The sequence below is a fragment of the Lynx canadensis genome, chromosome B4 (assembly GCF_007474595.2).
Source record: "Lynx canadensis isolate LIC74 chromosome B4, mLynCan4.pri.v2, whole genome shotgun sequence".
Taxonomy (NCBI): Eukaryota; Metazoa; Chordata; class Mammalia; order Carnivora; family Felidae; genus Lynx; species Lynx canadensis.
The window spans coordinates 40,574,329-40,595,959 of NC_044309.1; the positions used below are offsets into that span (position 1 = coordinate 40,574,329).

The 21,631-nt window shown below is 42.0% G+C and overlaps 1 protein-coding gene across 1 annotated transcript in view; it reads right to left on the reverse strand.

Moving 5' to 3' along the window:
* The window catches only part of ANO2 (anoctamin 2), a 321,672-nt gene that overhangs the window by 151,997 nt on the left and 148,044 nt on the right, over positions 1-21,631 (reverse strand). Inside the window, exons 11-12 of the mRNA XM_032593765.1 lie at positions 11,100-11,234; positions 4,631-4,791 (exon numbers count right to left, since the gene is read on the reverse strand). Coding sequence (XP_032449656.1) covers positions 4,631-4,791; positions 11,100-11,234 — 296 coding nt within the window. The remainder of the gene's footprint in view (positions 1-4,630; positions 4,792-11,099; positions 11,235-21,631) is intronic.

Sequence of the window (21,631 nt, forward strand, 5' to 3'; positions counted from 1 at the left end):
CTCCTTTCCCACTTCTAGATTATGAGGAGAGGGTAAACACAGACCTCAAGACATGAAGGAGGGAGGGAAGGATGAAGAAAATAAGACTGGAAGGGTCTGTAGTCTTTCTTGACAAGCCTCATCTTGCCTCCACACACATTCTTTCTTCCTGCACCTTCCTCAGCTGGCTCTCACTCTCCATCTTTCCTTCCGTCCCCAGCACCCCTTCCCTTCTCTGGGCCCCACTCATCCCAACCTGAGGTCATGTAACAGTCTCCTAACTGACCCCAGTCTCAGCCTTCTGAGCCACCCTGCATGTGGCTCATGGAGCAATCTCCCCTAAGTGACGTTCACCCATTCCTCCATTTGTTCGGCAAGTAGCTGCTGTGCGCCTCCCACACCGGCATGCCTGTTGGTCTGCCTGCTCCAGCCGCAGCCCCTTAAAGGGATAGCCCAACACGCCCCAGGGAGAACCAACACCCATGGGCTTGTGATACCAGGACTGAACACCTAACACCTGCTGATGGAGCAAGCCGGTTCTCTCTTTTGATAATTGAAACTAAGAGACACGAAGAGAAGCAGACATGGGACGAGCCATGCAGCACCTGAACAGAGGAAGGGCCATGTTTCCGGTAGCTCCTCCAGCTCCAGTTCCCCAGACACCTGGCTGCCTGTCATTACCTGCATCCATGAGCTTGCTTCTTGCTTTCTTACAACAAATCTCTTGTTATCTGAGCAAGCTTGAACCAATTTCCAATCTTGCAAAAAGAACCAGGCCTGACTAAGGTCATCTGTAACCATATACAACACTGTTCTAGACATCATGAGGGAGATCAAGGGAAACTAACGTGGATTTGCTCTCAAACTGTTTACAGTCTATGGGGAGAGACTGTCAATAACTAAAATACAAGGCATGGAGTGAGCAGGGCCTAAAGAACAGCACAGATAAGAGCTGTGGACATGCAGCAGAGGGAGCGCTAGCTGCCAGAGAAACCACCTGAGTGGAGTCGAAAACAATGGCATTTGGGCTGTGAAGAAGGGGTGGGAAGAGGGCAGATGCCCACTCTCCTCCATCTAAACTTTCAATGGCTCCTTATTGCCTAGTTCTTCTCTCTGGATGGGGGGATCCTGTATATGCGGCCCAACCCATCTGTCTGAATCCATTCCCTCGGTTTGTCAACACACAACCTCACACTTGCACTGCTGCTAAGGTCACCTCCTTGTTGCCCTCCTCGTCCCCAACTCATGCACACTGTCCCGCTCTCCTATGGTGCCCTCCACTGTCTATCCTCATCCTTTGCTGAACCACTCAAGCCCCACCTCGTCCATAGGATCAGGCTTGGGACACCCTCTCCTCCACACTCCTAATTGTCCTTTAGGTCTGGTGCCCTGGACAAAAAAGGAAAGTGACACTCCTGAGCCACCCCCTCACCTGGACACCAAGCATGGGAAGAGCCTGGGCGCCTGTTGCTGCACCATGCAGAGCAGTGCAGTAACAGGGCCATAAATTTCCTCAGCTCTTAGCTGCCTGTCTACCAAGGGCACAGCACAGAACTAAGCAGAACACCTACAGACCAGCTGAATGTGCAGTTGCTAAAGGCTATGTTTGTTTTACTTGGCACCTACATTACACTGCATGGGTTCATGCAGTTTCTCCTGTGGATTTGAGGCTTCTTAATGTCAGTGCATCGTGACCTCCCAACCCTGGCATTGGCCTGGGGATGCCCTGAGAACAAGGTGGAGAGGAGGGCGTCCCTCCTTTTCCTACGCTCTTCTCAGCGCCTGAGGAGGGCTCTGCATACAGTGGGACTCAGAGTGCTTCTTGACTGCCATCTCTATGAAGCAGACAAGTCTGACCATGTGAACAGAGGAGAGGGGCAAAGAAGTCACCGCAGAGGAGCCATGAGGACAAGGGAGGACTGTCATAACGACGAAGAGCGGCTCACAGCTCCTGGTGTGTATTACACGCCAGGGACTATGTTAAGTGCTCCACACATATCTCATTCACTTCTCATGGGAACACTACAGGGTAAGTATCCCTTCACCCACCTCACAGATGAGCATAATGAGGCCTAAAGGTTAAGAGCCTTGCTCCAGGTATACAGCACCTTAGTTAAGAGTGCCGACTTTGGTGGGGCACCTGGATGGCTCAGTCGGTTGAGCATCAGTGAGTTCAAGCCCCCCATCGGACTCCCTGCTGTCACTCACCAACCCCCCCCTGCCCCCCGCCAAGCCTGCTTTGGATCCTCTGTCTCCCCCTCTCTCTGCCCCTCCCCTGGCTGTGCTCGCTTTCTCAAAAATAAATAAAACTTAAGAACAAAACAAAAAACAAAACAAAACAGAGTGCTGACTTTTGTGACCAGGAGCCAGATCCACACTGTCTGGCCATGGACCCTCAGCTGGTAAGGGGCAGAACTGAGACACACACATCTAGGACTGCCTGGCTCCTAAGACAGTGTCCTTAACTTCTATTCAGAACAGAGTCCAGAAACCCTGTCCCGTTACTTCCCTTTTCAATAGAGCTTCACTCACTTTCCAAAGTTCCCTGGAGTCTGAAGCCGGACGACAGAGGAACCAGGAGCTGGGCGTGAAGACTCCCACAGACCCAGACCCTGCCAGACTAGCACCTTCCACGCAGCCCTGGCTCAGCAGCCCCCACTCCTGCTCCACTGACAGAGAATCTCTCTGCAAAGTGCCACTTCTCCCCAGCCTTCCTCCTGGCAGGTTGGGCCCCAGCCCAGGCCCACCCAGCACAGCATCACTGATCATAATAATCATGGTAATGAGAGGCAGTACTATTATTTTTAATTGTAATTTGCAGGCAATTGTGCCCAGCGGCTCTTGGCTGCCGCAACCAAATACACAATCACATAAAACACAGCAAGGCTGTTAAAAAACACAACCGAACCCCACGCTATGCCAGGAAGCTCTGACGCATCCCACCCTTCCTGCTTTCCCCGCACGGCCACAGGAGGGGGAGGGAGAGGAGCGGGGGTGGGGGCAGTAAATTATGGCAGATCCCGGGGGTGGGGGGTTGAGAGGCATCTGTTAATTACAGCTATTGAGGAAAGAGGAGAGGTAGTTGTTGGGGCTTGAGAGTGGGAAAAGTACAATTGAAAACCAAGTTTGTCTATGACAAGGGATTACGGATCCTAGGAAAAGTCTGTAAGGGATCATGGGTCTGGCGTTATTAAGCTTTAGCTATTCAGTCATGGGCATCTCTTAAGACAAATTGGTGGGAATTAGGACTGTAATATATCAAAAAATATGTGTTCCAGGTTCCAAATGAGTTCCAGTGAATTTGGGGGTAGTTATGAGATGCCATGCTTGACAAGGAGCCACAGAGCTGCAGCCCAAGATGCCCCAGGCAACAAGCTTCAGCTTCAGCCAGTTCTACTGAACCCCTCCTGTGAACCATTCCAGGGCCAAATGGTACTAAGTGCCACTTCCTCCTACTCCCTGTCCCTACTTCTGTGGACTGACTACTGCCCATGTGCTCCTGGGTACTGGCTATTCCACCTGATAACAGAAAATAGAGTGTCCCCTGGAAATGTTTCTTGGTGACCTAGTAATATGGCGGTCTTTCCAGTCTGGTTCTATCTCCACCCAAGTAGAGGTCCCTACAGGGAACAGAGAACGCTTGTATTAGGTACTCCCAACACTACTGACAACAGACCTCTCCCTGTCCCCTCTTCACACTTTCGGGAATGTGTGACTCATGGTCCCATCCTGGCATGTCCTTCAGGCGCCATGGAGTCAGTGATAATCAAGTATCCTCTGCAGAAGGATCATGGCCCTGCTGCTCTGCAGTCCAATGGGGAAGCTAAGGGCTTGTGTATCCAACAATGAGGAAAAAGTAAAAGTCAGGTAGCTACTCAAGATGGACTGAAATGTGTTGACTCTGTCCCTTGTATGATACATGTGGGTGTGTCTTCTTAGAAATGTCCAGTTACCACAGGGTTATTATTCCAGGTTATTCCATTCCAGTTTGTGAAGAGAAGTGTGTGTGTGTGTGTGTGTGTGTGTGTGTGGTCAGATGGCTATGGCCCAGAGAAAGTTTATTACCCTAATACTCTGGGGGTAAGGGAGGAGAAGGAAAATGATGAAACTATCTGTTCTTTACAAATCCCTTTGGTGGAAATACTGACAATACTTCTCTGGCATTAAGTAAAATCTCTAACATCTACACTCATGGTATCCTGGAAATTGCACTGAACCTGGAGTCAGGAGACCAGGTTTAGGCCCATCTTGACCACCAGCTACCTTGGTGACCATGGCAGTCACCTCACCACTCTGAGTGTTATACTGAATATCTATGACTTTACATATCTTAGTAGATAAACCTGGAGCACCTTACAGGTGTGCTAGGGGTTTTCAAACATGCATTGGTTCAAATTCTGAATAGATCATATGTGAGATTAAAACAAGATTAACATCCTATATGCTTTTAAAATATATATAAAGCCGTGGAGGGTACTCCTAGGTCTATTCACATGTCTAAGAGAGAAAGCTACTGTCCCTAAAATACTTATTGAGGTATAAGTATTAAATACTAAAGGACATAAATCAAAGGGTATGGGCTTCAGAGCATGGTCACTGTAACCACTTAAAGATATCACCAATATAAGCAAGGCTCATGGTGACCACTTACCCCACAGAGCCATGAAGATGGAGAAGAAGACGGTGGCAGGGTTGTCAAACAGGTGGCTCGCCTTTGCTGTACCACAGGCTGAGCTGAGGTTCCAGTAATCACAGGACTTGTCACACAGGGGACACATGGTGAAGGCATTCTGCTGGTCACACATCTCTTTGCTGCAGTTGAGAGAGGCTGCTGGGTCAAGTGGAAGTCAAGGAGGACCCACCCCAAGCAAATCACCCTGAAAACATCTCCCACTTCCAAATCCATGGCTAAGCTTATAAACTCCATAGGTGAGGTGTGTTAGAGATGCTGGAATTGGATTCTTTGCCATGAGAGTTTTACTTCTGCATTTTGTCAAAGAAACGGATGGGCCACTTCTGAGGTGCGGATCCCCCTGTCACTAGGAGTGTCCTAATTAGTGAGCATCTGTCAGAGATGTTGTACACTGAGTGATGCCTTATAAAGTCCCCTCAAAATGTGCTGCATCTATGAGGTTGGTGGGGAGCACCGATGACTCTGAATCCAGCACCTGCCTGAAGTCCGATTCCACCACCATCATATCAAGCCCAGGTTATCTTCTTAAACCCTGATGGCTGCCCCAAACAGGTGTGGGACTGGTCATTGGGAGAAGCAAACCAAGAGTCTGGCTGGATCAACACAAGCTCTTACTTCTTTCTAAAGAAGCCACGGGAAGAAGAATGGAGTCAGAGCTGGGTTGGAAGTCTCTTTCTAAGTGCATCAGCTGCACGCCCATTTGTAGAATGGGGATTAATACCCTCAGCATAATAAGAATGATCAAAACTATGAAATGGGGGATGCCTCAGTCAGTGAAGCATCCAACTCTTGATGTCGGCTCTGTTCATGATCTCGTGGTTCGTGAGTTCAAGCCCCACATCAGGCTCTGCACTGTGTCAGCATGGAGCCTGCCTGGGATTCTTTCTCCCTTTCTCTCTGCCCCTGCCCCACTTGTTCTCTCTCTCCCTCTCTCTCTTTCCCTCTCTCTCTCTCTCTTAAAATAAATAAATAAACTTAAAAAATTATTTAAAAAAAAACATGAAATGGGATTAGGGAGAATGCAAGAATAAGGTAAATTCTTCCAAAGTCTAGATTCTATGATACTTGTAGAGAGAAACACGAGTCAAATAACCATTGGTTATATTCTAAGCTGTCCATTCTATTTAATGGACTAATGAATATAGTTGAAATTCCATTCACTCTTTAGGTGATTAGCTAGATCCAATAAATTCAGGCTCATATGAATGCTTGCAAATAAGAACCAAAGAACTACCAGCCCTAATTGGCTTCCCCAGTGTCCTTCCACACTACATATTGGTAGGAAAATGAATGAACTCATCACTCTGGTGTGTAATATTTCCCTAGGGGGAATGGGTAGATGGTTAAACTCATTGTTTGGGGGAAAAGGGTGGAGAACTCGAGATTTCATGAAAATGAAGCATTGGCTGTTCTCAGAGAGCAGCTGGAGACACAGTCTTAGCGAGGTAGGAGGTACTACACTAAAAACCACAGCTGTGTTTCCTCTGGAAAGAGGCAGCAGAGGGCACTATAGAGTACGGCTGACAAGAGGGAGGCCATTGCCACAGTGAGCTGGCTGGCATCCTGTGTGCTAAATCAAGTGCTTAAATGAAACCTGGAAGTCAAGGGATGCCTGGATCCAGCTCCCTTCCATGAAGAAGTTGAAGGATTTCCCTGAGGGCTGTCACAGTCTGTCAAGTCCCAGCTTTCAGGCTTGTTTTTAATGAGCCATTAAGCCCACAACAAGGAAAGGCCTTCTGTGTGAGAGAATGGAAACTCTAAGTCTCTGAATAAATCCTCATTCCTCCATTGACTCGCTGTGAAGCTGTCCATTGGCAAGTGTCAATAGGAGTGAGTCACTCACATAGACAATATTAAATAATATCTTAATAGTAAGTTTAGCCATGCAGGTTTTACTTGGGCACATTCTGTTTTTTTTTAAGTTTTCTTTTTTTGTAATGTTTGTTTACTTTTGAGAGAGAGAGACAGAGACAGAGTGCGAGCAGGGGAAGAGCAGAGAGAGGAGACACAGAATCCGAAGCAGGCTCCAGGCTTTGAGGTGTCAGCACAGAGCCCGACATGGGGCTCAAACTCACAAGCCATGAGATCATGACCTGAGCCGAAGTCAGACACTTAACCGACTGAGTCACCCAGATACCCCACACTTGGGTAAATTCTTATTGGTAACTGGAGAGCAAGGTTTATTCTAAGTCTTCTGGGTCAGACAAATGTCCGCTGTATCACTGAGGAGTTGTTATTTTCAGAGATGAGACTACCCTCTTAGAAAACAGATTCACACAGAAAACTGTTAGTCTGTATAAATTAGAGTAAAAAGCTGTGCTTTTAAGCCATGTTTGAGAACATATAAGTTCCTCAGTGCTGTCCTTAAGTATGTGTGTCAGGGACGTCACTTTGTTGTTTGGGATTTTTTTTTTTTTTTTTACACATAGACTTGGGGGAGGGATAATCCTAGTCAACCCAATTCTAACCAAACCCGGTCAATGCTTTTAAAAAAAAGGTCAGGAATGAACACAGTGTCAGCAACTAGCTTGGTGCAAAGCACTTTGAAACTTAAGTGCTGTGTCACCAATCATTTGTACAAAATGGCAGCCATTGTAACATGGAGACTTCTCAAATCATTTAAATTTGAAGTCAGAATGCTTTATAGGTATTGGGTTGTTTTGTCTGTCGGATGCAAGGAATTTGAACAGAATTCTAGAGAAATTCTGCCTCAGGAGGATATTAAAATGACTTCGTATTCTCTGAGAGAGGCCGTCTCTCTAGACAAACTAAAAAGACAACTAGAAAGATGAGGGAAGCTCGCTAGAACTGAAATCACATCTGGGTTATTCACCAGCTGCATAATCCACAGATTTCTTGTTAGATGCAAATGTGGCTATAACTCATATTTCTTCAATCTATCATTTTCTCTAGAAAGCATAAAAGGGCTGATAAATGGTCTGGCAATCAGATGAACCAGGACCCCAAGGTGAGTGGTGTTCTTAATCAGTAGTAACTCATTGCTCACAAATTAGGTGATACAGGGCTGTGCTAGCATGAAGGGAAGAGGTGCAATACAGCATTTATTCAAGAAATTCAGACACAACATTGCTATTAAGGACTCAGACCTAAAGTAACCATTTTTTTTAACATGGTTTAGATCAATCAGATTTTTTTTTTTAAATGTCCCAGTCTTTCCTACGCATGTAAGCAAATGCCTAATAAATGGAATCAATCCCTTGGTTAGTAAAGTACTATAGACAAGTCATGTACATATGGAACCATTTATTACTCATAAGTGATATTTGTATCTCACATATCAAAGTTGTGGGTGATAAAAGGTACCATTCAAAGTTCCACATAATGTAAATTTTCTGCTTTTGATATTATACTATAGTTACATGAGACACAACCAGTGGGGGGAACAGGATGAAGGATACAGTGGGTCCTTTGTACTATCTTCCTATTAATCTATAATGTTTTCAAAATAAAACATTTTTTAATGATACATAGATAATAAATTCCAGGCTTAATGTCAAAATACTCTAAAGTAATCCCAGGAATTACTTCTGCAAGTTTTTAATCATGCTTAGGAGTAGCTGACAGACACAGATCTCAGAAGAGTATGAATTTGTTTAGATTCAGTATTGGGACTTAAAGACTATCCTTTTGTTGATCGAGAGTGGTATTTCATGAGTTTTCATCAAGCCCAAAGAGCTTGGATTTCTGATGGATACACAATTATGATTAAAGAGCAGTTCTTTTAAAAAATTCTTCATAATTTGTTATCATTTACATCTTCCTTATTTATCACACCCCACCAACAACCAAAATTTCAATTTTATAACAGTCAATTTCAAACTTTTGGACTGTGACCTACAGTTTAAAAAAAAAATCTTTTAATCAGATTCCAGTATACAAATACACACTCTCTCCCCTATAAACATACTTAGATAACTAAATAAAATCTCATAAAACAATACCTATACTTCCTTCTTATGATGAATACTAATATTATATTTCACTCTACTCTATCCTGTCTTTTTCTGGTTCACTTAAAACATAGCCATTCAACTGATTCTTTAATCCACTAGTGGGTTGTTATACATAGTTTCTGAAACATTACACACTCTTACAGGTAATAAGATACACCTGCAGTGATAACAATGATCTTTTACATGACTATATACCTGCATATATACAAGCACATGTGTATAGATATATATTTTTCAGCATGTGTAGACCATGATAATTTCCAGCTAAAATGGTCACTGTCTCATGTATTCCCAGATGGGCAACCAGGGCAAAGGTTCTAAAACCCAACATTAACCAGGACGCTGATGCCCACCCCCTTCTCCTACACTGGCATCGGCTCTCTATGCACAGTATGGAGTTTTCCAGTTTGGATCAATCTGAGGCCCAGCTCTCTAGGGATCAAACTCAGTAAAGGGAAACATGGGAGCCATGTTTCCTGAGAAAGCACCAGGCAAGGCCAGCTGAAGCTACTTGGCTACCAAGGAAGATATAAGCCCTCTGGGGGACTTCACATCTTAGCGGAAAAAGCAAAGATGGGAGCAGGAGGCAGCAGAGGTCAAACTGCAACCCTGACAATTATTAGTTGTTGAAGTTGGACAAGTTAGGTGACCATACTTAGCATCAGATGAAAATAGTAACAGTTTACAACCATTGATCTCTACAGGATCAAAAAAACTAATACATGAAAACCACCCAGCACCATGCCTGGCACAAGGTAGGCATCCAGTAAGTATCCATTCTCCCCTTGTGCTCCATGGCCTGAAGAAAGCAGAACCTCTGCTATGTATCTCGTGTGACAAAGGTCCCAGAACTCCCAGTCAATAACGCCAGACAGTTGGTCCTGGAGTTTTACACACAAAAATATCCAAACCCTTGTCTCTTATCTCAAGGTATTTTGCTTTATTCTAACCACGGGCAATGCCTATTCCAGCTTCTCTAGTTTACAAGACCATTCCTATAGACAGACATGGTGGAAAGAAGAGCTACCTGGTTCCTGCCATTGGTGAAACCTTTTCCTCAAAGGAGCACAGCTCTTGGCCCTTCCTCCAGAATAGCCACTACTTCCTCCAACTACAGTAGACACCCACAGTCTGCCCGGTGTCCTCATCCACCTGGCTACTGAGGAAACATCCTGCTGGTACAGCGTGATCCCGGCCCACAGCCACGATTGCTGGCCCAGGGCCCTCCGCCTAACCCAAAGTGAGCCAACAGGCCCTTTTCATTCAGGACCAATCAAGTAGAAAGCTCTAAGTTGTAACACCCATGAGCTATTAGTAGGACTGTTTACATCCAATGGAGAAAATCTGTAGTGAAACAAATATGAGAAAGAACCAGAGACAGGAGATAAACAGGAGTCCCTATTTCCATTGTCTCTTCGGCTAGCCACATGCCTGCCACTAGGTTCCCCCGACACACCCCAGAACCCTTATGATAAATTCGTTTTGTTGTTGTTGTGGTTTTTTTTGCTTCAGCTACTTCATGTTGCACGTCTATCACTTGCAACTGAAAAAGTATTAAAATACACTAACCCACTAACTATGCTTCGCTTTTCAAGGACAGTGCTGCAGATGGCAAGAGATTTAAATTTGAAATATAAGTGTCTCTCGTGTCGCTTGTACTTTATTTCCACAGACGTTGACCCTTTCAACAACTATTTATTAATATTCTACTATGTGCCAAACATTGTCTCCTTGAATCCTCACAACAACATCACGAGGTACGAGTTATTACCACCATTTACAGCCAAGGGAAGGAAGACTCAGGGAGTGAACTACCCAGTCCTACAGCTAATACGTAATGCTGTCCATCCTAAAGGATGCTATTTTTAAGTGCTTATATTCTTTGTAGTCTCTCTTTTCACCAGAAGGACCAGCCTTTATTCTATCTTTGGCTGTCCAAGAGCCTCACCATGGGGCCTATCACCTGAAGTTTCCAACTTCCTGAACCAGAGGCTGAGCCCTCCTTTCCAGAACTGCCTGCTTCCATGGTCAGCCTCACAGTGTTTGACCATATAAACATGCAATCGCCACCCAACACCACTCAACATCTCCTGACTTGGGTCTTTATAGAAAACCAGAGAAAAGAATAAGTCACGAAGTTGAGGGGGAAACGCATTTCTCAGGCATGATTTTTTTTCATCAGGTATAATTCATTTGCCCATATCAGACTTAGGCCCTGGAGAAGAGCTTAAGTAGGAGAGAAAGGGAGCCACCCCAGCACAGCTCTGAAGCCATTCCCAGACTCTGTAGTTCCCAGATCTGTCTCTGGAGGGAAGTTGCATGTGTGGTAAGGGGAGGAGAGAATAGAGGGTAAGGACTTTGGAAAGAAGCGTGTGAAATGTACTCGCAACTGGGATGAATCGCCAAACTACTGCCATGTGGGAACTGAGCCCTCTTCTTTAACACCGTCTCACCTGGGAATATCTTCTTCGATTGTTGCACATCCATAAAGAAACACGATCACCCCGATTACAGAAGATGGGATGAGGAATGATGTATATAATCCCAGCCAGGCAAAATACAGTCCAATTTTTTCTCCAAAATACTTTCTGTAAAAGAAAGAAAATCGCAACACATAGTAAGAACACCATATACATTCCACATTTCTGTTTGTTCTAAACCTGACAATGGGTTGGCATAAAGGAAAAGAGATGGAAGTTAGATAGCGAAACAGGGACCTCGGCACAAAGATCAACGGGTCTCTTCTGATATGAATTACGTTCCCTTGGAATCACACACACATTTATTCATTTTTTGAGAGACAGAGCATGAGTGGGGGAAGAGAGAGAGAGGGAGACACAGAATCCGAAGCAGGCTCCAGGCTCCGAGCTGTCAGCACAGAGCCCAACGTGGGGCTCGAACCCACAAACTGTGAGATCATGACCTGAGCCGAAGTCTGACGCTTAACCGACTGAGCCACCCAGGCACCCCTTATCATTCTGCATTTTTAAACTACTTTGTTAATGAATTATTTTCATTAAAAAAATCCTTTTAAAGATAAAATTAACCAGCCATTATCTTTTTGATCCCCATTCAGGAATGTAGTAAATTATCACACCAAGTCTCTAAAAAGGGATTTTTTTTCCTTTAAACAAATATTGGTTATGGATACCTGATGAGAAAACTACAAGTAGATTTTACTTCTTGAGAGCCTCTGACATAAAACTCAGGAGGGACAAGGGAGGGCAGCCCAGTCTTTGATGTGAGAACGAAAGAACAACAACAGAGAACAGAATCTATTTCTCTACTACCAGAGGTGCTGACTGCGAGGAAATGGGGCTTCCACCCTAACAGCAAGAGAAATCTGGATAATCTGTGACATCAAACTTCCCTTGAAGTTTCCATCAGGGAGTGGAAGCTGCAAGGTAATCGTGTGAACTGAATTGAAAAAACAAAAGCAAAAACAACAACGACAAGCCCCTCCCAGGAAAGATGGGACATGTGAACACTTTCAGATTTGGCAGAGCATGGGAAGAAAAGGCAGACACCATAAAAGTGGGCACAAAGAAATAGATAAAATTTTTTAAACCTTAAAGGTTGAGTATAGGTTAGCATGACATGTTAGAAAAAAATGGCAGCTCTGGACACAAGAGGGCTTTGCGCTCACTCATAAGATCCTAGCCAAGGACCGCCACTCGGTACTCAGGACGACGGTAACAGGCAAGGTCAGAAACTGGAAAGGGCCTCCTTAGTTGCAGAGAGGCATGAAAGCACACCATCTCCCAGGACCATCTCTTATTCAAATCACTGAGTGACAAGGATCAGCAGTCTGCAGTGAGGGAGGGGCAGGAGAGAGACCCCTCTGCGGCAAAGGACTGCTGACAGCTGACGGTGGAAAGGGGACAATGAGGACAAACTGTCAGCACTTCCAGGGCCCACGTGAAGCACATGGTAATAGCATCCCACTGCTAAAGGAATGTGAAGCCTGTCGTATGCTGCAGATGACTCTCACAACAACAAAATCCAAGCCATGCCCAACCTCTGACTAGGTTGACTCTGCTACCCTCATGACAGAAGAGGTATAAGCCCATTTCAGTTTTTCTTATTTCTTTTAGGTTTATTTATTTTTTTGAGAGAGAAATAGAGAGACAGAGAGCACGCAAGAGCACACAGGCGGGGGAAGAGCAGAGAGAGTGAAGGAGAGTCCCAAGCAAGTCTCCATGCTGTCACCACAGAGTCCGACATGGGGCTAGATCTCACAAACCATGAGATCATGGCCTGAACTGAAATCAGGAGTCAGCTGTTTAACCGACTGAGCAACCCAGGTGCCCCAAGTCCATTTCTAGGTGTAAATACCACTTACCTCAGTTTCTATGTCCTTTCATACACAATGTTCAGAAAATTCAATAAAAAAAAAATCCTGAGTTACATAAAAAATTAAACACTCACTGTCAAGAAATTAGGAAATCAACAAAACCAAAGTTGCTCTAGACGCCAGAATTATTAGGGACTTTAAAGTAATTATAATTCATTTTTTAAGGAAGAATCTAATGCAAAAGATAGGCAACATGCATGAGAAAATTGGGAACTCCCATAGAGAGACGAAAATACAAAAATGCAAAATGGAATTGCTAGAGGAAAAAAAAAGCAATAATGGATATCAGATATGAGAAACATCTTTATTAGAGTGCCTTAGCAGGAGACTAAACACAGCTTAGGAAAAAATGAATAATTCTGAATATAAGTCAACAAATATTATCCAAACTAAGACACAAAGAGAAAGAAAAGAGGAAAAATATAGCAATCAAGAGCCATAGGATAATATCCTAGGGTCTATCATATGTAACTGAAGTCCCAGAAAGATAAAGAGAAAGAGACAGAAGAAACACTTGAATGGATTATGGCTAAAAAAATTTTCCAAAATTAATCGAAAACAATAAAACACAGATCCAAGAACTCCAGAGAACCCCAAGCAGAATAAATATAAAAACAAAAACAGAAACCCACATAGCTAGACAATATCATAATCAAACTTCTGAAAAACAAAGATAGAAAATCTTTAATTAAGCTGGGGTGAGGGTGAGGGTGAGGTGGGGAGGGTATTACATGCAAAGGAACAAAGATAAGATTTACAGTCAATTTCTTGGCAGAAACTATGCAAGCCAGAAGAATAGAGTGTCAACCTTAAAATATGGAAATTAAAAAAAAAAAACAGTCAAAGCAGAATACAGAATATTATGTGACATAGTGCTTCCATGGGGGATAAAACTAGTTCTTTGGAAGCCAAAACTATCTTAGGTAGCTTTCAGGTGGTTTTTAGGTCTCCAAAGGGCCACAGTACATAAGCAGATACATAGTATATACATGGTATTAAAATTTCATGTAGCAATAATGGAATAAAGGCAGAGAAACACTGATATCAAGCAAAAATAGTGATAATGTCTTATGGAGTTTATAACGTATGTAGGAATAGGATAATAATAGCACAAAAGACAGGAGAGAAGAAACCAAGATATACTGTTGGAAGGCCCATACCCTGTGTTTGAAAGGGTATAATATTATTACTTTTTTAAAATTTATTGTCAAGTTAGCTAACATACAGTGTACACAGTGTGCTCCTGGTTTTGGGGGTAGATACCCGTGATTCATCACTTCTATACAACACCCAGTGCTCATCCCAACAAGTGCCCTCCTCAATGACTATCACCTGTTCCCCCCACCACCATCAACCCTCAGTTTGTTCTCTGCATTCAAGAGTCTCTTATGGTTTGCATCCCTCTATGTTTGAAACTATTTTTTCCCCTTCCCTTCCCCCATGGTCTTCCGTTACGTTTCTGAAGTTCCACATATGAGTGAAAACATGTGAGATCTGTCTTTCTCTGACTAACTTATGTCACTTAGCATAATATCCTCCAGTTCCATCCACTTTGCCACAAATGGCAGGATTTCATTCTTTCTCATTGTCAAGTAATATTCCATTGTATATATAAACCACATCTTTTTTTTTCAATATATGAAATTTATTGTCAAAATGGTTTCCATACAACACCCAGTGCTCATTCCAAAAGGTGCCCTCCTCAATACCCATCACCCACCCTCCCCTCCCTCCCACCCCCCCATCAACCCTCAGTTTGTTCTCAGTTTTTAAGAGTCTCTTATGCTTTGGCTCTCTCCCACTCTAACCTCTTTTTTTTTTTCCTTCCCCTCCCCCATGGGTTTCTGTTAAGTTTCTCAGGATCCACCTAAGAGTGAAAACATATGGTATCTGTCTTTCTCTGTATGGCTTATTTCACTTAGCATCACACTCTCCAGTTCCATCCACATTGCTACAAAGGGCCATATTTCGTTCTTTCTCATTGCCCTGTAGTACTCCATTGTGTATATAAACCACAATTTCTTTATCCATTCATCAGATGATGGACATTTAGGCTCTTTCCATAATTTGGCTATTGTTGAGAGTGCTGCTATAAACATTGGGGTACAAGTGCCCCTATGCATCAGTACTCCTGTATCCCTTGGGTAAATTCCTAGCAGTGCTATTGCTGGGTCATAGGGTAGGTCTACTTTTAATTTTCTGAGGAACCTCCACACTGTTTCCAGAGTGGCTGCACCAATTTGCATTCCCACCAACAGTGCAAAAGGGTTCCCGTTTCTCCACATCCTCTCCAGCATCCATAGTCTCCTGTTTTGTTCATTTTAGTCACTCTGACTGGCGTGAGGTGATATCTGAGTGTGGTTTTGATTTGTATTTCCCTGATAAGGAGCGACGTTGAGCATCTTTTCATGTGCCTGTTGGCCATCCGGATGTCTTCTTTAGAGAAGTGTTTATTCATGTTTTCTGCCCATTTCTTCACTGGGTTATTTGTTTTTCGGGTGTGGAGTTTGGTGAGCTCTTTATAGATTTTGGATACTAGCCCTTTGTCCGATATGTCATTTGCAAATATCTTTTCCCATTCCGTTGGTTGCCTTTTAGTTTTGTTGGTTGTTTCCTTTGCTGTGCGGAAGCTTTTTATCTTCATAAGGTCCCAGTAATTCATTTTTGCTTTTAATTCCCTTGCCTTTGGGGATGTGTTGAGTAAGAGATTGCTACGGCTGAGGTCAGAGAGGTCTTTTCCTGCTTTCTCCTCTAGGGATTTGATGATAAACCACATCTTCTTTATCCATTCATCAGTTGATGGACATTTGGGCTCTTTCCATAATTTGGCTATTGTTGATAGTGCTGCTATAAACATTGGGGTACATATGCCCCTATGAATCAGCACTCCTGTATCCTTTGATAAATTCCTACTAGCACTATTGCTGGGTTGTAGGGTAGCTCTATTTTTAATTTTTTGAGGAACCTCCACACTGTTTTCCAGAGTGACTACACCAGTTTGCATTCCCTCCAACAGTGCAAGAGGGTTCCCATTTGTCCACATCCTCACCAACATCTGTTGTTTCCTGAGTTGTTAATTTTAGCTACAAAGCTGTAATCATCAAGACAGTACAGTACTGGCACAAGAACAGACGCATAGATCAATGTAATAGAATAGAGAACCCAGAATTGGATCCACAAATGTATGGCCAACTAATCTTTGACAAAGCAGGAAAGAGTATGCAATGGAAAAAAGACGGTCTCTTTAGCAAATGGTGCTGGGAGAACTGGAGAGCAACATGCAGAAGAATGAAACTGGATCACTTTCTTATGCCATACACAAAAATAAACTCCAAATGGATGAAAAACCTAAATGTGAGACAGGAAACCATCAAAACTGTAAAGGAGAAAACAGGCAACAACTTCTTTCACCTCAGCCACAGCAATTTCTTGCTCAACACATCTCTAAAGGCAAGGGAAATAAAAGCAAACTGAACTACTGGGACTTCATCAAGATAAAAGGCTTCTGTACTACAAAGGAAACAATCAACAAAATTAAAAGGCAACTGACGGAATGGGAGAAGATATTTGCAAACGACATATCAGATAAAGGGTTGGTATCCAAAATCCATAAAGAACTTAGCAAACTCAACACCCAAAAATCAAATAATCCAGTAAAGAAATGGGCAGAATACATGAATAGACACTTTTCCAAAGAAGACATCCAGATGCCAACAGACACATGAAAAGATGCTCAACATCACTCATCATCAGTGAAATGGTATAATATTATTTTAAGGTAGAATGTGATAAATTAAAGATGTATTCTGGTAAACCCTGGAGAAACCACTAAATTTTTAGGATAGGTATAATTAATAGGCCAAAATGGGAGATGAAATGAAATCATAAAATATATTCATTTGCAAAGAAGGCATGAAAAGAAGAAAAACAGAAATAAACTACAGACAAAACAAATAAAAAACAAAGATGGTAATATGGTAATTTTAAAATATAGATACATTAATAATAACACTAAATGTAAATGTATAAGAAACCTACTTTAATTATAAAGGCATATATAGAAGAAAAAGTAAATGAAAAAAGACATACCATGCAAACATGAATCAAAAGGAAGCTGGGACACATAAAGAAGACTTCAGAAAAAAAAACATTACTTGGGATAAAGAGGGGCATCAATTAATGATAATGTGGTCAATTCATTAAGAAGGCCTAATAATCCTAAATGCATACAGTAAAATGCATACATCAGCTGCATACATCAAAATACATACAATAAAAACCAATAGAACTAAAAGGATGAATCGACAAATTTTCAAGTATAAATTGGAGATGTTAACACTTCTCTCTCAAGTAATGGAGAGAAAACCAGACATAAAATCAGTAAGAATATAGATGTCACTACACACTAACTTGACAGTCCACTAAGCAGCAGAAAATACATTCGTTTCAATACACATTCACCAAGATAGTCCATATTCTGAGTCTTAAGGCTAATCCAACAAATTTAAAAGGATTGAAGTAATGAAAATTTTATTCCCTGACCACAATTAAGTTAAACTTTTTAGTTTAGTTGATTTTTGTCAACAGCAGAAAGATATCTGAAAATAACCACAAATACTTGGAAATTAAACAGCACCCTTCTAAATAACCCAAAGAAGGGACAAAGAAGAAATAAAGGGAATTAGAAGGTATTTTCAATTGAGTGAAAAGGAAAACACAACATATCAAAAATTGTGGGACGCTGTTACAGAAATACTTCGCAATTTATACCAATTAATACTTGTATTAACATAAGAAATCTTTGAATCAAAATCATCTAAGCTTGCACTTCAACTAGAAAAAGAAGAACAAATTCAATCCAAAGCAAGAAGAAGAAAATAAATAATAAAGCAGGGACCAGAGGTCAGTGAGGAAGAAAGCAGAAAATCAATAGAGAAAGTCAATGAAACCAAAAGCTGGTTGTTTGACAGGACCCATAAAAGTGATAAATGTTCAGTCAGACTAATCAAGAAGGTGAAAGATAAAACACAAATTACCAACATGGGGAATGAAAGAAGGGACATCACTACAGATCCTATTTTCCATGACCATGTGATACTGTTAGCTGCTTCCTCATGGGTGTGCTCGTCTTGCCTTCCCCTCCACTTCACACTGCCCACCTCTGGAAGAAGAGCGAGGAACAGAGAAGGCAGGAGGCACATAAGACATAACAAACATAAACTGCCCTAGTGCTCTTGTCTTGATTGTTTGTACGGCCCCACTTTAAATTCTCACAATATCTTTTCCAGGTGAGAAAACTAAAACTCTCTGGATAGATAGACTTGTCCAATGTCACATGGCTAGTGCAGAGCAAAGCAAGAGCTTGATCCCTTGTCATCTGACCCCTCCATGTCCATTGCTCTTGCCAGGATAACAACAGATGCCATAGTGACTGAAATTTATTGAGGACTGATTGTTTGCCAAGCTCTGTTCTAAGAGATTCTAAATAATGTCTTATTTTTCAGTCCTCACAACTCTATGAGGTAGTATGCTATTACCCACCAGTTACAGATGAAGACACTTATATAAAAAAAGATTAGCCACATGCGACTAAAAGATTACTCACATGGCTAGTAAGAAAGCAGAGACAAGATTCAAATCCAGTGGGGCTAACTTGAGATTCTAGCTCTTCACCTCCATAGTATACTGACTTCCAGGAAGGACTTAGAGAAGGAAAGGAAATGGTTGGGCAAGGGGACACGCCCAGAGAAAACTTGCTGAGTTGGAGAAGGACAATATATAGCTACTTATCCATCCCCCTCCCTTGCCATGTTCTCACTTTTTTTTTCCAGCTCTGAAGCCAGACCACCACAGCATCCCATCTGAAGCATATTCAGAGACATAAGATTTCCCCAACCACTCTCTTAACCCATATAATCTACAAATCTCTTCTCCTGTTGTTTCCCAAACTTATGCTTAAGAAGCTGATGTGATAAATTAAACCTTACTGGGGTACTTCATCACTTCTTCCAGGAAAGGAATTACATTCCAAGCTTTATGGAAACACAATACCTTTACCCCTTAAAGGAAGGGGTAGGGTATTTTGAGGGGCTCTTCTAACTGTTCTACCTAAGCAATTTACTCCTCTTTTTACCATAAAAACACTGCTGGTCAGAGAGGTGGACAGGAAGCCTGAAGACAGAGCCTAGATGCCTGGAAAAGGAAGGTGGGAAGGTCGAAAAGCATTAGGGTAAGAACAGATGGAACAAAAAAGGAAAAAAAAATCAATTATGTCATTTAAGGAAAACAGTTTAGTAGAGTCAAAACTTCAGATGCCTTCAGAAGCCAGGCAGGAAGCATAAATGTTTGATGCAGACCAGGCATGACCAATCATAGCATCTCCAGTGGAACACTAGAGGGCTTAGGTCTGTCTTCAGGGACCAGTAACTACTCAGCTCCAGCAGTCCAGGGTGACGTGTGAGAAAATGGGACCTGAATTGCCAGAACCTAGATTTTTCAAGAAAAGCTGGAAATCTGCATTTCTCCTAATTTTTCAATGTTGGCAACTAACTCAACTGGAAAAAAAATGTGCGAGTCAAACAAAAATATCCAAGGACTGGACGATATCTATGGGATTATCATCTGGTGCCCCCGCTGGTAGAGCAGAGATCCCAGAGCAGGGGCTTGGAGTGGGGAGAGCTGGGCATGAGTGTGCCCGCTTCTGCTTCCTAATTTGGGAAAGTCTTCCACTTCTCTAAGCTTAATTTTCTTTCCATTTAAAATACGTTAGTGTGAAAATGAAATGAGTAAGGTATAGGAAGACATGGTGAGCAAGTAATAAATGCTGGAGGACACAGGAAGCAAGTAATAAATGTTACCTATTGTTGATGATGTTATTCTAAAAGTCCACGTGGTCTACTACATTAAAATGAAAAACTTCTCTTCATCAATGGTACTATTAAGCAAGTAAAGAGACAGGCCAAGGAATAGGGAAACAAAATATTTGTATACATTTATACGACAATAGACTTGTATCCGGAATACATACAGAATAGATCAATATGAATTAGGAATCCAATAGAAAAATGAGAAAAAGACTTTAAGGAACATTTCATTAAAAAGATACCTAACTGACCAATAAACATGAAAAGGTACTCAACTTCCCTAATGATCAGATTATTGGGGAAATGAAAATGAAATCACAATGCAATATCTCTACCCAGTAAAGAGAATGGTAAAAATGAAAAAGAGGGGAAATACAAAGTTTTGGCCAAATGTAGAGAAACCAAAATGCTCACGCAGTGCAGGTGGGATATACACAGGTGGATCCACTTGGGAAAACTGGTTGGCAGCACCTACTACAGCGGGGCATGGGCATCCCCAGTGATGCAGTAACTCTTCTAAGTATATGCTCAACAGAAGTGCAAACGTGTGCACTGAGAGACCCATACAAGACTCACTATTTATAATAGCCCCAAGCTGGAAACCACCCTAATGCCTATAAGGAATAAAATGGATAAATATGTTGTGATATACTTGCACAATGGAATATTATGCTGCAGTGAGAATGAACATATTACAAAGAACATGCAACCATATGGATAAATGTCATCAATACAACAGTGAACAAAAGAGGCCAAATACTGAAGAATATATATACTTTATTATTCTATTTATATAAAGTTGAAAAACAAAATAACGGTGCTAGAAGTCCATATAGTAGTGTAATCGTATTTTTCTTTGATCTGGGTACTGGTTGTATGGGTGGGTTCAGTTTGCAAAAATTCAACAAATTATATTTATTATATATGCACACCTTTCTATAGGTATATTATACTTTGATTTTAAAATGGTTTCATTTTTTAATTTTATTTTAATTTTTTTAAACATTTATTCCTTTTTGAGAGACAGAGAGAGACAGAGTGCAAGTGGGGGTAGGGGGAGAGAGAGAGAGGGAGACACAGAATCCAAAGCAGGCTCCAGGATCCGAGCTGTCAGCATGGAGCCTGATGTGGGGCTCGAACCCACAGACCGTGAGATCATGACCTGAGCTGAAGTCGGAGGCTTAACCGACTGAGCCACCCAGGCAACCCTAAAAATGGTTTCATTTTTAAATTTTTTATTAATGTTTTTATCTGAGTGTAGTTGATACACAATGTTACATTAGTTCCAAGCATATAACATAGTGATTCAACAAGTTAAAACATGCTATGCTCACCAAAGTGCAGCTACCCTCTGTCGCCACACCATGCTATTACAATACCATTGGCTATATTTCTTATGCTGTGCCTTTTATACCTGTGAATTATTCATTCCATAACTGGAAGTCTGTACTTCCCATTCCCCTTCACCCATTTTACCCATGCTCCCCTCTGGCAACCATCAGTTCATTCTCTTTGTTTATTCATTTTGTTTTGTTTTGTTTTGTTTTGTTTTTAGATTCCACATATGGGTGAAATCATATGGCATTTGTCTTTCTTGGTCTGACTTATTTTCCTTAGCACAGTACCCTTTAGGTCCATCCATGTTGTTGCAAATGGCAAAATCTCATGCTTTTCAGTGGCTGTGTAATGTTCCATTATATATAATACCATATCTTCCTATCCATTCACATCTATCAATGGACTCTTAGGTTGCTTCCATATCTTGGCT